Source organism: Melanaphis sacchari, unplaced genomic scaffold, assembly GCF_002803265.2.
Source record: "Melanaphis sacchari strain LSU unplaced genomic scaffold, SCAv2.0 Contig79_pilon_pilon, whole genome shotgun sequence".
In the NCBI taxonomy this organism is placed as follows: Eukaryota; Metazoa; Arthropoda; class Insecta; order Hemiptera; family Aphididae; genus Melanaphis; species Melanaphis sacchari.
Window position 1 is genome coordinate 1,789,246 of NW_020271559.1, and position 16,383 is coordinate 1,805,628.

The window sequence follows — 16,383 nt, forward strand, 5'->3', positions numbered from 1 at the left end:
AACAATTGAATATTCTTGATTTTGACAAATTTTATCAAACTTAAAACACTTATAAAAAAAAATGGAGCATATATATTTATAATATTTTGAAATAGTTATAAAACAATTTATTTATTTATTTATTTTATTATATGGGATCTCAATTTTAATTCTTAAGATTTTTGACCGTGCTTAAAAATATATATATCAATAGGATTTGTAAGTACGAATCATGTACCAATCTAGTCAAAAAAATAATAATAACAGAAGAGCATTTTAATTAATAAACAGATTGATGCTTTCTATTAAGTCAACACAAAACGGGTTTAGTTAATTTGTTATCAGTTATCACTTTTATTTCTGATATAGGCAGACAATATATTGAAAATGTTGTGAATATAGCTTAGTTTCAGATTTCTATTGTATAAATTGTCTTCGATAAATGTGTTACTTTATTCTATAAACATTTTAATTCAGTTCTATTAGAGAACACATTTTATCATATTCATATTATGTATTACGTATCCAAAATCTTTAACAACTTTTTTGATAATTTATTAGTCATTACTCATTAGATATTTTAACATATGAACATGTGTATAAAGAATGTCCTGAAGTAAAAATTATTTTAAATACCACCTTGAAAACTATAATAATTTGACATTACATTACCATAATATATTAAAATATGTATTGTTTGCTGAAAAATTATAATTCACATATTATTAAATTCGAGTTATTTCAATGCCATCAATATTATATAAATTTTACAATATTGTCACGAGTTTAATATGTCACTTAAAATACAATTTTACAAAATTTTAAATAGTGCTGTCGAAGCGTAAAAAAAATAAACAGATTATATACATTACTAGTGAAAAAGATGATAAATTATTAAATTAAGTCAAAGAACCAAAAGTTGTCGAGTTGAAAATCAATTCACCATCATCGACTTAAATGGTTTGATATTGTTAATATTGGTGGAAATAAAATCTGATTACTCCGATGAATGATATCTTCGAAAAAATGCGTTAATGTATCACTATAATGATTTGTATGGAATTATTCATAAAGTGCGTAGGTATCACATTGTGATAGCAATTATTGTGATAATCACAACAAGTTATGGAATTATACACCGTATTGTGTATGTTGTCGATATAAAATACAAAAGTTTTAAATTGAAACTATAAATATTTATTTACAAATATGCAAGCCGTACCAAAAAATAAAATATTATGTCCAAAAAAGATCTTATAGTTATATTAAGTATACACACCAAAATTAATTCGCGTTGCTAAGTAGACTTAATTGATATGCAGGCATACACTGGTAACGATCATAAGATCTATCAATACCACTTAACTAAATTTGTTATTTTACTACTACTTAAATTAAATTGGACTAAAAAAGCGGCATATTATTTATTCGATATCTTCACTTCTTTTAGTACATAAAATATTTTCTGCTCGGAAAGCGAAGAGATAGTTGTGGTGAACAGTGAATACTGAATGATGTTATTACAAATCTATGTTATGACTTATGATGCCTATGGATTTAACCAAATTGTTTAGTGTATTTTAGGTTTTACCAAAATGAATTGATGAATTTTTGAAATTCGGATATTTGCCGACTACAGTCAGTAGAATATATAGGATAAATAATTAACGGATAAAACCGATAGGTTTCGCCATTATTCGTACTTTTACTTGACATATTATTATATAATATTTATATATACTATATATTTATACATAAAATTTTGTACTAGAGTTTTTGATAAAATATATTGAATAAGTTATGATATAATTTTAAATAATTTATAAATTTAGTTAACGTTTTAGTTGTCATTATAAGCGAACCAAATCAACATAAATAGAGAAAAAAAAGTTTTTGACTTGAAATACCGCCAGATTCAAAGACTGAAAGTCTACAATTATTATGAGTTTTAATGTAATTTTTTTATATTTTTTTTTATACAAATGTTATAAAAATTAATAAAAATTGCCAGGTATTTAATTAAAATTTAATCTAACTTATAATAGATTTTAACTAAAACATTATTTCAAATACCCATCTAAGTATTATCATTTTACATTATAAAATTATTAAATATTTAAACACATATTTTCTAGTTTTCATTTAGTTACTTAACTCAAATCATATTTATGAACACTTATCACCTACAGCCTACTGTAAATAAGCTATAAATAAAACGTTTTATGTGATGGACATTTTCACTTTTATGACTTGATAATAAGTCAAACAATTTTTCAACTTAAGCAATTAGCATAAACAAATTATTTTTGTTTATACACTAAAAATTAGATTGAATAATATTTTGAAAATTAGATATTTTTCTTAATTCGTACTTAATTATATACACACATTCGATTTCAAACATCTAAGCCTTTCAGTTCAACAGTTATAGCAATTAGTTTTTCTTATTTTCAGCACACAATAGATTTGAGATTAGATCAAAACAAAAAATTGATATGTAAAATTTCAAAACAATTTTATAATTTTAATTAATCTATCATATTAAATTGTTAGTTGTTATCTCATAACAAGAGTTATATTAAACCAATATTTTATTTAACATTATTTTTGTGAAACAAAAAAATTATTAGACTAATAAAATCTAGAATATTATCTTCTAAAAAAAACTTTAAATTAATTTAATATCGTGTACAGTTAGCATTGTAAAAAAATTATGATAATTTATAATATATTATTATTATATCATTCACTTTTTAATAATAACATTTATCACTGTTCAATGTTTCAACACTAAGTGAATTCGTAGTAAAACAGCAAATAAATTCTTAAATATCAAAATGCGGAGTGCTCAAGTTAATTTTCACATAAGTTAAAAATATACAATACTACAATATGATTTAACTGTCTGATAAGTTTTATTTGCTATAGAGAATTTCGTAATAATGTTTTCCATACAAAAACTGTATAATATATCAAACACTTAAATAATAAGTTTTATGTTGCAATTTATGTAAATAATATGATTTTTACCATTTAACACAGTGATAAAAAAATATTTTAATGCCGCTTCATTACGGTACCCCATAAACAGTTTGGTTCAAATTTTTTCTAACAATTTTCATCGAGGTATTTTCTTTTTCAAATCCTTCCAAGCCACATAGAACCTATACTATTTTACAGTTGTCTTCTTTCCTACACAATTTTTTAAAAGCCCTAATTTATGGCTTTTTTTAGCACTTAAATTTCATATTTTATCAATTTATATCACATCTAATATCAGCCTTTATCACAATAAATTTAAAAACAAAATTAAACTACATTTTGTTATTTTTCTTCTCTTGAAATTCCTTTATTAAATAATAATATACTATAATTATTACTTAAGAATTTGAAATGAAGACATTTATATTTAGATAAAAGGAAACTATTTTATTTTTATTCTTAGAAGTTAAATATTGTGTAGGTACTACTAAAAAAATAAATACCTGATAGCTATTTATATTTGATAATATTATTATATATGATTTTTTCAACATTATTTTATATTATAATTTCCTTTTATAAGAATATTATTTTAAAATATGTAAAAATAATAAAATATACTATGCATATTGTTTAAAATATAAATTACCTATGTACAATATATCTATAAAATAATAACAGCATAACATCTATTTTTATATACGCAATAGTTAAAAAATTCCAATCCATACACTTAACTAAACCGTGGTGAAATAATAGCTTTTCACAATAATAGATTCACTGTAAGTTTAAAATAAAATGATTTGGTTTTTAAAAAATATCCCAAGTCTATATTCGTTGGATTTTGCAAACGATTTAGCACTCACTAATTGAAAAGTAAGTCAATTGAGTGACTTAACTACGGTTATAATTAATACAAAGTCGCGCTTACATTAAAATGCAATAACGGTATTATGGTATATTTACAATCACGGTTTCAAATTTGACAACTATATTAAAATTTAATGGTGGCGATTTAATGACAATATATCACAATTTCGTATTTTTAGCAAACATCGTGTTGTTGTCTGGTGGAGTTATAGTAGACTCTTATCTGGGAAAATCCAAGTACATAGTAATTGAGTTGTTATAAACATCATACTTACTATTGTCGTAATAAATTTTTTTAATAAATGAAATATTTTATTGTTTTTTTTTTTTTTTTTAGAACGATTTTATTCTAGTCAACTGTTTACGCACTTGGAACTACAGTGATCACCGGTGTTTCGTCGGCAGATCAGATGTTTTTAGTAACAACTTTCAAAAGTTAATAAGTGATGAAATTAGAGTAGATGATTAATTTTTGAAACACAGAGTATATTTATTTTTATAACGGAACATTCCAGTGTATAAAAAAGAAGTCTTTGATAAATGATAATATTTCAAAACCTTAGGAATCAGAATTCACAGACATCTACATATTGAAAAAACAACTACAAAAGATATTTTGAATACCAATATTCAAGGACATTTGATAATATAGTCAGATGTATAATGCTTTAATATATAACTATTTTTGTGATAAAATAAAATACTCGGCGCGTTCCATAAAATCCGTTATAGCGCCCGATATCTATAAATCTATACAATATGCTATCATCATGTTTACTAAAAATAACAATATAAGATAATATGAATCATATGATATATAATATTAAGATTTATTTCATAAATGTATTATAATTTATAATAAAACGAATGTACACTCGATCAATTTAATGAAGATTCAATTCGTTCAAATCATTTGGTCTTTGACTACTGCTTTTTGTACCTAAAAAACATATATCGACGTAGGCATGTCGAACCATAGATTAAATATACAAAGTAAATATATTAAGTATATTTAGTCTATGGTCGAACTGACTTACGTATATTTCATGCCAAGTATAAAAGTAACGTGTTCATAAAAAACGAAACCTGAGTCCAAAATATCTGTATTTTTCAACACGATAATTTTTTTTGAAAAATGTTTTAATGAAAACTTACAATACGTTTAATCGAACATTTTAATTTTCTAGAACTGTGCAGTCTTTGTGTTATTCATCGTATCTATCGGCACAAATGGCATAAAACCATGCGTTTTCGCGGTTTCTACAGCCAATAAAAAAAAAAAAAAAAAAAAATACTACTCAACCATTTTCGGGTTCACCGTAAGCTTTGGTAGGTTGGTAGGTTGATCTCGACATTTTTGACATTCAAAATGAGACACAACGTACATTGTTTTGTTAGAGACACATGTTTTCCGTTGGTTATCACTTATCAATCAGTATAGTGGTATTGTTGATGTAAAGTGTTTATGTATATTGTATATTACATTATTATTATAATTTTACCCTCACCTTGTTTAGCAAAGGTAAAATTGAATCTTCGCCAATGTATATATGCACAATTTAAAGTGTTTATTCACTGTATAATTGATGAAAGTACGTAAAATATCTACCTAGCTGTTTGAAAACCTCTCTTCTTTGATTTACTTGATTTTTCCTCGCTAATGCACCATCATATATTATTAGTACGGTGTTTCCACATATTATATTTATAAACAATGCTATCTATTTAAATTCCAACACTCATAATTTTAAAAAGACTTAACTTTGTTGAAAATATTTTATTTGCATAATTTTATAACATAGCAAAATATTTATATTTTTAACAATGTTTTGAATTAATCACTTTTTTAAGTGATAGAATAAATTAATAACTTCATATTCTAAAGAGCAGGATTAAGATTTTATCATAGGGAGAGGTGCCAAAATATTTCTTGCACTAGGGCGTCATATGGCCGTTGATCTTATACTTTTCGACGTTACGTCCATTCTGTACAAAATTCCCATTAGACGTTACAACGCATATTGATAAACGGACACGTAGAATTGGAATACCTGAGCCAAACAATAAAATCTGATCAAATGAAGATATTAAATATTAATGCCATTATTGAGTCTGATGTTACTTGTTCTGTTCGATGTCATTTTTTACTCATTGCTATCTATGATTAGTGTCTGTAAACCATTACAAAAACTTACGTTGACTACAAACGTAATTACAAAAAAAGCTATTTTTTATAATTTAAAAACATTATTCATGGAAACTTAAATTAATATGTATTTAATATTATCATGAATTTTAATATACATGTAACATTTTTGATTTATTTTAAACTATTATCTATTTATAAGTACTATGAATCAATTTTTACTATTTTACGGCATTTTTTTACAGAACTATGTTTTTAAATTTTGAGTTATATAAGTTGATATAATATGGTATTAATATATATATCAGTATAATAATATAATATTAATAATAATAATGTGTGCAAGATTTTCGACAAAGATTAAATTAACATACTACTATAATACGATTAGTAAAATAAATTACTTTAATAACAACATCAATAAAACATAATTTTATGAAATAAACTTAATGATATAAGCTGACAGACCTTTATTTCTCAAAATAATTTTCGTTTACAATGATATTTTATTGAATTTAAGTTTAACACATCAATAACAGTGACCCGTCCAACACCTATCGTACAGTAGAGCGGCATTTACTTGTCCACCTTTTTATTTTTTATTTTATAAAATGTATTACTTTTATAGACTCACTCAAACTAAAACTAATTTCTTACTGGATGTTGCATCACTCATTTTTACCTACTATCAACTATGTGTTACAGAGTTAATGTTTAGGTAATAAAAGTGTTAAAAACAGATTATTTTAAATACCACAGCTTAAAATTAACTATAATTAGTTATAACATGTACCTATTGATATAATATGCTAAATACTAAAAAGTTATAAACACTTGATTTAAATTATAAAATTGATAAAATTAAATATTCTATTTAATAGTCTATAATAAATAAATGCATGATTATTAAGTGTGATGAATATTTTTGACTTGATAATTTGTTAAAGACTTTTCCACTTGAAACAACTGTAAAACAAACACTTTAATTGTTATATACTACAATTCATTCATATGAATACGTGATTGTTAAAAATTAACACTTTTCGAGGTCGCAGACCTACTGTTGATTTCACACATTCATTTAGCCTAAAACACCTCAACTCTTCGGTCCAGTGGTTATAATTTAGATAGGCACCTAAAAAAAATAAAATTTTATTTTTCAGTTCAACATGGATTTGATATCTGATCAAAACGAAAAATTGGTGAGTTTTATTTAAATTCTTAACTTTTTTTAGTATATTCCTAAGAACTACATTAAATATTTTGTTATTGTTATAAAAACATGATTTTATGTCAATCGATTTACTACCTACTAATGTTATGTATATATTTGTCTCGACCAATCTTTTTCCCCACATCTTACTTACCTTTATTTTTCATTTAGTTATAACTTACATTCTGATTCTAAACATACTCATCAATAGTGAGAACTAAACATTAAGTATTCACTGAAAATGTGTAAACTATATTTTAAATCAGGTGGTTTAAACGTGAAAAATAATATCTATAGTCACTTTTCAAGAATTACGTTCCTCACTATTTAAACACAAAACAGATTTGATTCAAGTACAAAACATTTGAGCAAATAAAGTTTATTGTGCTCAAAAATACCTGCAATTACCATATTTCCGTATAAATAAAAAATATTTTATATTGTAACACACCTAACCGTTTATTAAAACCAAATGGCTGTCGATATTTATATCTAATTCTATCCAGTTAAGGATTAGTTGATTAACTATTCCCACTACACGAACCGGTCTTAAGGACCAGGTTGTTGAACTGAAACAAATAAAGTTTTCTAAGTTATATTTTACAGGTCCTAGAAACGTATGACCTGCGTTCATAAACTAACACAATAAAAACGATATTATAGTAACGTATTACAAGGTTAATTCATGTGACTAAATATTAATATAATTATACAATACATCATCACCTGAGTAACCTTGTTCTTTAGGGTAGTATTTTAAAGATTACAGGTGTAGCGGAGTACAAGTTGAAACGATTAAATATATTATGATTTATCTATAAAGTAGGTTATTATACCTATAGTAAATCAAATTAAAAATGTTGCTTAAAAATATAGAGATAACTATTATCTATATTTCATGAATAAAACTCAACTGATTAGCTATATCAATGATTTGTATATTCTCATACTCTACGCTCCTGTGTTTTTCTAGCCTAAGCAAAAATTGCTGAATGCGGCATAAATGACGCGTTAGTAATATGTATATCATTACAATATGTATAGAGCAGAGATAATGTGATTCGCCACGCGTAGCATTTTTAGCCATATTATGTTTCAATTTGTCTCGGTTTTTTGTAAATTTATTGCATAAAATACCAGAGAAATGTACCCTAATTTTTTTTTTTTTTTTTTTAAATTCAATTTATAATTTATAAAGTGCCATCGCTAGATGACCATTTCCACCAAGCGTATATTCTCAATTATTTTTATTATTATTATTATTATTATTTGTCTCTGTTTAACACCGTTAATAAACACTGTTAGACATCACTTCGACTTATTTTATTAAAAATTTACACTTTGAATTTTTTAATTTAACTTATACTTTTAGTTGTTTATTTAACTAGCATGTGTTATTCGTTATAATGTTCAAAGAACACAAAGAATATCTACATCTTTATTAATTTAATTAATAAATTGTTCGAGTGTCAATTAGTTAAAATTCTTTAAAGTTTTTTTCAAAAAAAAAAAAAAAAAAAAATGCATAAATTGATTGTATTCATTGCCTAACAGATATAATACAATTTTTATTTAGTTAATTTATAATATTTAAAATATTTAAGTACTAAAAAAGTTGACTATAGAATTCATAATAAAATAATACTGCTTTCCCAATAATAAAACATAAATATAATATTAAATAGGATATATATTTAAGGTATTAACTTAGAACAAATAAGAATAGTAGCTATAGATTACATTTTGGAAATATTCACTATTGGTGATAACTTAACCTAACCCTACTATAGGATAAAAATAAGTCTTATCCCGTTTAAACATCATCTCAACTAACTAAAAAACTGGAGATGCAAAAAGCTATTTCTCTGAACACCGTATTCACTTCAAATTAAAAATAAATAAGTAATTATTTTTCTTTTCAGAAATACCCCAAGTCTTTATGGTTTATCGTACTTAATGAATTTTGCGAACGATTTACGTATTACGGACTGAGAAGTGAGTGAATTAAGTAGCTTGGTGATGACTAACATCCAGTTATAAGTTTACTGTTTACGACTTCTACTTTAATACAATAAAAATATATTTACAGCCGTCTTGGTTTTGTACCTGACAACAATATTGAAATTTAATGGTGAAGATTCAACGATAATATATCATAGTTTCATATTTTTTGCATTCTTCATGCCATTGTTTGGTGCGATCCTTGCTGACTCTTATTGGGGAAAATTCAAGTACGCTGCATATGGCGTATGATTTTAAAGTGAATCGCCATTAATATTGTTGACTTATTACTGCTTTTACATGATATATTTTTTTTTTTAGAACAATTATATGTTTATCAGTGGTGTACGTACTGGGGAGTATTGTGCTTACCGGTGCTTCAATGGCAGACATGTTTAGCCTCAACATTCAAAAGTTATTAAAAGACGATTTTACTATAGATAATTATTAAGTATCAAAATGTATTCTTGTTTTACGTAGAATGCGTTTATATATCGGTCGTCCCAGTAAACTAGATCCTTAAGTGAAAAACAAAAACAAAAATAAAAAATTATACACTAGCCCTAACCTAAACTAACCAAGAAAAAATAACATATGTGGACCAAGATAAATAGAAATTTGGAAGATTGTGTGAATATTTTTGCTTGTATATTATTTTTTTATATGCTTGTGGCATATCTACCGTTGCTCATTTGTGATAAAATCAGTATGACTCGAGGCACCGTCCGATTGGTACTTAACTTTCGAGTCGATATCATAAACAATATCGTTCTTAGCCTGAAACATATAATATAATAAATTCTTCCCTAGAAATGTATTCTACGCCAAAAATATTACACAAAAACCTAGTGTTTGAACAAAAGTGTATTGCATACCTAATATGTTTTCACATACTTACTGATTTGTTTTTTTTAGAACTTTCACTTTACTCGGATTATTTTTCATATCCATGGGTACAGGTGGTATAAAACCATGCATTTTTACGTTTGGTGGCGATCAATTCCAGTTACCTCAACAAGAAAAACAACTACTGCGCTTCACTACCAAATTTATAATCGCAATAAACATTGGCTCGTTAATTTCGACGTTTCTGACACCCGAATTGAGACAGAGCGTACATTGTTTCGGTAAAGACACGTGTTTTCCGTTGGCTTTCGGTGTACCGGCCATTCTTATGTTGACTGCTATAGGTATTATTATTTTATTATCATAGTATATTTTCAATATAGGAAAATATTAGCACAACGTCTCCTATACTTACAATTATTGAAATATTTATAAATAATTAAATAGGTATGTCTCTTTACGACTTTCTCTTAATTATCCACCCTAATCTACAATAAAAATTGCTATAACTCTCAAATACTATACACTAATTACAGTATGTTTTACACTTCACAGCGATTTTCTTATGTGGAAAAAACATGTACGTGAAGAAGATACCGGAACACAACGTCATCGCCAGGACATTTGGTTGCATTTTCGTAAGTAAAATATTAAACATACGTATAAAAACGAGCAGAAATCATTAGAATAGATGATGAATAGTAAAACTCGCAATACATCTTTTGTTCTCGATTTTCACTTCAAAACTCTATGTTTGATTTTCAAGTACGCGCTACGCACAAAGATAACATCACGGGTTCCTTGCCAAAACCACTGGCTAGAAAACGCAAAGGGAGTATACACCGAAACAGAAATATCGGATACGAAGTCAGCCTTGAAAGTGATCACTGTGTTTGTGTCCTTTCCAATATTCTGGTCGCTATACGAACAACAAGTACGGTGTATAAGTATATTAATTTTGTTATAACGTAAACGTTAATGTTAATTATTATTATTATTAACATTGACATTATGACTGCAATCAAAAAATAGTTGTAAGCTGAAGTTCTTTTAGTCTGGTTGATGTCGGATGCAGTCATAATCTGTCATGGACTTTGGTGTCTATTAACATCTGCTGCAGTTACTATGGTTTCCACTATCAAATACGTAAATAGAAATATGAAATAAATACAAATGAATGGTTAACTTTTAAAATACTCTCATTATTATTTTAAGTTATACTGCCGAATGCCATGCCAAAATAGAAAACTGCCTAAGGTATCATTAGCTTACGAGTGGCAAATTTCTAATGGACCAAATCGGTTTAATTGTTTTATAATTCAATATATATATATATATATATATATATCAAAATCGATGTTTATTGTTCAGAAAATACAAAAATAATAGTGTAATACTAAATAAAAACAGAATTGTGGATTGTGATAAGAATTATCACGGGGATTGACTACAGATACTTGTACTTTTCGAACAATATTTAAAATTAAAATCATTTTATCATATAATTTTATATCGTAATGCATTTGCAATTAAGAATTAAGATAAATTAATTTTCCATTATTAATATACTTTAAGACATTCACAAACACCCCGACATTTAATTCCAAATATTAAACCACCCATGTTACATGTATTTATTATTTAAAATTTTAAACATAATTGTTTATTAAACTTTATTTTTATCCTCGTTATATACAGAAGCATAGATTAAATTTTCCTTGGGAGTCCAAACTTTAGGACTTGCTCTGTTTCTGTCTATCAACTTGCGGTCAGTGTAAATATATTTTTCGTCAATAGTGAGTGTTTTTTCTGGGGATGTCGGTTCCTGTATCGATGAATGAGCCATTGTTTGATATAAAAGTATTATCATTAGAACTTTAAAATTCCTTTTTTCTTCACATAAGACGTATCTCTGTACCAATATGTACCAATAACCATGCCACTAATTGGCTAATATGATACGATGGTGGTTGCTACTGTAAATGTTAATATTATTCCTACTTAATTGTTATATAATGTTCTATTTTCGATTTATTTTTTGATTTTAATTTAAGTTACATTTATAAATATTATTATTGAATAACTATGCTTCTCATTATTGGGCCATCTGTCTGTAATGTTAATAATAAATATCATTAACTACGACGATATCTATGAGTTATTCCGATATGGATTTTTATATTATTCCATAACGCCTCATTCGTTTTGTTGTAGGGTTCTCGGTGGACGTTACAAGCTACGCTGTTGAATGGCTATGTGGATTTCTTAGACTGGACAATAAAACCAGATCAAATGCAGACACTAGTGCCGTTGTTCGGACTGGCGTTTCTCGTTCTCTTCGACATTGCTCTTTATCCATTGCTGACTATGATTGGCATCCGAAAACCGTTACAAAAGCTTACGTTGGGCGGTGTATTAGCCGTAGTAGCCTTTCTACTCGCAGCTCTATTGCAGTTTAAAATTTTTGTAAGACGTAAGCTTGAGTCTCTATATTTTTTTTTTAACTTATCTCTGATATGGATTTTAAAGGGAAATACCACTGAAATACCGCCTGGACAAGGACGTCTAAACATTTATAATGGATTCGATTGCAAAGTATTCGTACGATCGAGAACATTACACTTACAGAGTTATATTGATCCACTCGATATGATCAATGTTACTCATGCAGTCATGTCTCGAAACGACGTATTCATCACATTAGAATTTGAACCCGAGTGCTCATTTGTACCAGAAAATTTTGAGTTCGATACCACTGTGACGATAATTGAAGGAGAGGTAAGTGTTTTGATGTTTTTAAATTAAAAATTTTTGGTAACGAAACTTAACTACGAAACATAATATTTATTTATGGATAATAAAATAGTAAATAGACTTATTCAGCTTTATCATGAACTATTTTTGAACAATAAAAATATATCCCATTTTATAAGAACTTTCTAAAAGCATAGATAATATTATTATACTATTTTACTCTTTAATATTAAACCCTGATTTACAATTACGTTGTGTACATGTACAATGATGGAATTTAAACATAATGAATATTGTTCAAAATAATATTTTTACGCAAGAGTGAATACAATTTTTTCCGATATGTATATTATATAACAAGACAGATTAAGAAAGATTTAATTCAAATTAGATTGTTTCAATGTACTTTTATTTATCTTTTAAATAATAGAAAAAGGAAAATGAACGAATATAAGATATTTTAAAATTAAATTCTTGTATTTTTAAGTTCAAAATGCACTTAGCGTTTATAAATATTCTTATCACATTGTGATACAATATTGAAGGTAATAGGTAGTTATGTGTATAAAAACCAATTAAAATAATCATTTAACACGAATTCATTAATATAAAATACTTACATAAAAAAAATCAAAATATTTAAACTCCATACATTTATTATTCAGTCAGAAATGCTAAATTTTAATCAAATTGTAGATTGAATAGACTCAATACTATTTCCTATCCATTCTTTTACTGATACATCTATTAGCTATTTATTACACTTGTTTATTTTAGAATATTGAATATCATTCTATAATATATTTTACAATTATATTATCATATAAAAAATAATAAAAGCACAAATGTGTAAATCACATGATAAAAAATTATAGTCATTAAAATAATTATAACCGATGACATGTCTTATTTCAATGAGAACGTTCACTTGAAAAATATTATGTACAATTATTAATTTTATATTATGACTATAAAAATGTGTTTTAAGTTTTTGCAAAATAAAAAATAATAATTAAAACTTATTTGATCATAATATATTTTTTAATTAACCTCAGGAAAGTTCTTATCACTTGGTTTATTTAAATACAAACACAATCAAATTAAACCAAGTTGGAATTCCTGAACATTTAGTTAAAGAAAAATTTGGGAACCCTAACTTAAGGTAAGTATATTAATTAATGTTTCCAGTTTTATTACAATAATACTATCTAAATTAAAATATGAAAATAATTAAATTTAGAATTTTGATCGACTACACTTTTAATTTTGACGATAATATCACATTGACCAGTGTAGATAAAAACTCGTTTACCTCGTATCCTCTTTCTTTGTTTCGAGGGATGAACTTTAATGCCGTCAAGGTTGGGAAGTAAGTATCCAATATTTTTATATCATAACAATAATGAATTAAAAATAATTTGATCTCAACATGATGAGTAATAAATTATGGTATTTATTACAGATATAATTTGGTATATAACGGAAAACTATTGTCCATTCCACCTATGGACATAATACCAGCTACATTTTATACACTTACTATACAACGAAATGGCGATAAAATGGTAAAATTTTATATGGTCTACCTGTATATTATAATTCATACCTTGTGAATTACAAGCAAATTTTATGTGAAAAGGCATTTATATAGGATGTACGATTATTTACCGAGCATGAAGGGAACTATATTCACATTCTATGGCAGCTACCACAATATGTGTGTATGATTATAGCTGACGTCATATTTGTGGTCACAACTACAGAATTTTCGTTCACAGAGGTATAATTTGTTTTATCTAATAATATTATTTATTTTTGACATATAATTTAATGACAATTTCCGAGTCCATTTATCAACTCGTATACACTATACATGTTTTATTATTATTATACAAAAATAATATTTTTTTTTTCATAACGTTTTCAATTAATTTATCAAATTTGACAATTTACACATGTACTGATTATATATCATATAGACTTGGAGCTGTTTAAGTAATTAAATCCATATCTAAAATTATATGACATAAATATAGATTTTTGTATTTTTACTGTACAATACCTATAATGTTATTGTTTATTCGATATAGGCGCCGATTAACATGAAGTCTTTTATATCCGCTATTAGTTTATTCACAACAGCATTGGGAAATTTTTTGGTAGTAATTATATCATCTATATCAATTAAAAATCAGGTGTCTATGAAAATTTGTATTGTTTAAGAAATGTGTATAATTGTAAACAACCTTAAACTTATTTTTTTGTCTATGATTTAGGTACACGAATATCTGCTTTACTCTGGGCTCATGCTTGTTGACACGTTGTTATTAGCCTATTTCAGCGTAGTTTATCAGAATAAAAATACAAACATAACTGACGTAATGACAAAAACTGAGAACAAAAAGGAAGAAATTACTGTTTTCGACTGATTACGGTTGTGTACGATAATTAAACCTGACTCAATGAATTATATTCAAAATAGGAACACATCGCTTTAAGACGTTTGAAAATATTAAGTTATCACTATATAATTATAATTAAAACAAAATAAACAAATTTAATTATTAAAACAAAATATTTGGAAGAATTTTTTATAGAAAAAAAGTATGTTAATATATTTAAAAATGTAAAAATGTAGATAAAAAAGTAATTACCTATTAAAGTTTTGATTAATTACACTCATTTGAATACAAAATTATTTTCTCATGGACTTTTTGAAATTTGAAATATTTATTTACTTTTTTATTAATAAGTTATCACTTTAATATATTTACAAGGACAAATCGAGTTCCATCAAAAACCGCTTTTAATTATAAATATATTACATTGTTTTCTAATTTATAAAAAAAAAAAAAACTACCGAAATAAGATCCAAACTGTATGGTGTAACAGTCTAACTTAGTGCCACAACTAAATACTGTATAAAGAAATTACGAGTAGAAACTATACAAAGTAAATAGGTATGTAACCCTTAATTTAAAAACTACATTTTTTTTTCTAAAAAGTATTAATAATAAATAAGATATAATAGTCGGTGTTTTTATTATGAGAATTAATAGGTATAGTAGCTGTCAACTATTTTGAAAAACTTTATCAATATCAATCTAATATTTGTTCACATTAATATTAAGTAAAATGTGATATAAAACTATAGCATGCACTTAACTATTTTTTTAAAGATTTGCTAATTTAATAATTACTTAAATTTATAAAAATGTATAATAAAAACTTGACACAATACATCATTATTTGTTATCATAATAGTTAATAGACTAGTTTTACATTTTGAATATAATAAATTATACTCTAATAATATTTTTGTACATACCACAACTAGAGCTTTGTAAAAGTGTATTTTTATTTAACTTTACTATCTATGTATAATGTTAAAATTCGTGCTATTTTAAAAATAATAATTTAAAAAATATGTTTAGATAGATATTGATTTTAAATAAAACAAAAAATGTCACTTGTGTTAACCTATTTTAATTGAATGGCCTTAATATTAATACGTATACAATCGTTGTAACTAAAATATTTTTTCAACAGCATTTTGTTGTATTCTATATAAAATTCTATATAATCTGATTGT

The 16,383-nt window shown here is 25.6% G+C and overlaps 1 protein-coding gene across 5 annotated transcripts; it reads left to right on the forward strand.

Moving 5' to 3' along the window:
• The first annotated feature begins 7,021 nt into the window (after nucleotides 1-7,021).
• Nucleotides 7,022-15,323, forward strand: LOC112601484 (peptide transporter family 1-like). Of its 5 annotated transcripts, XM_025349135.1 has the most exons (15): nucleotides 7,024-7,179; nucleotides 9,113-9,185; nucleotides 9,280-9,421; nucleotides 9,513-9,605; nucleotides 10,107-10,381; nucleotides 10,593-10,675; nucleotides 10,804-10,971; nucleotides 12,252-12,503; nucleotides 12,567-12,815; nucleotides 13,847-13,953; nucleotides 14,032-14,160; nucleotides 14,254-14,356; nucleotides 14,443-14,571; nucleotides 14,882-14,986; nucleotides 15,068-15,323. In XM_025349135.1, exons 1-15 carry the CDS (start codon nucleotides 7,147-7,149, stop codon nucleotides 15,218-15,220), a joined length of 2,094 nt encoding a protein of 697 aa, XP_025204920.1. In that variant the 5' UTR covers nucleotides 7,024-7,146; the 3' UTR covers nucleotides 15,221-15,323. The 5 variants fall into 5 exon arrangements, with proteins under 5 accessions (XP_025204919.1, XP_025204921.1, XP_025204924.1 ...); XM_025349134.1 differs by having other exon boundaries at nucleotides 7,022-7,179; nucleotides 12,252-12,815; XM_025349136.1 differs by lacking the exon at nucleotides 14,882-14,986 and having other exon boundaries at nucleotides 7,023-7,179.
• Nucleotides 15,324-16,383: the final 1,060 nt, after the last annotated feature.

Excerpts from the sequence above, each read along its gene's own strand:
- LOC112601484 (XM_025349134.1), top strand. The coding sequence starts at position 7,147 with ATGGATTTGATATCTGATCAAAACGAAAAATTG. Across the intron at positions 12,816-13,846 it reads TGACGATAATTGAAGGAGAG|GAAAGTTCTTATCACTTGGT; the intron begins GTAAGTGTTTTG and ends AATTAACCTCAG. Across the intron at positions 14,987-15,067 it reads CTATATCAATTAAAAATCAG|GTACACGAATATCTGCTTTA; the intron begins GTGTCTATGAAA and ends TCTATGATTTAG.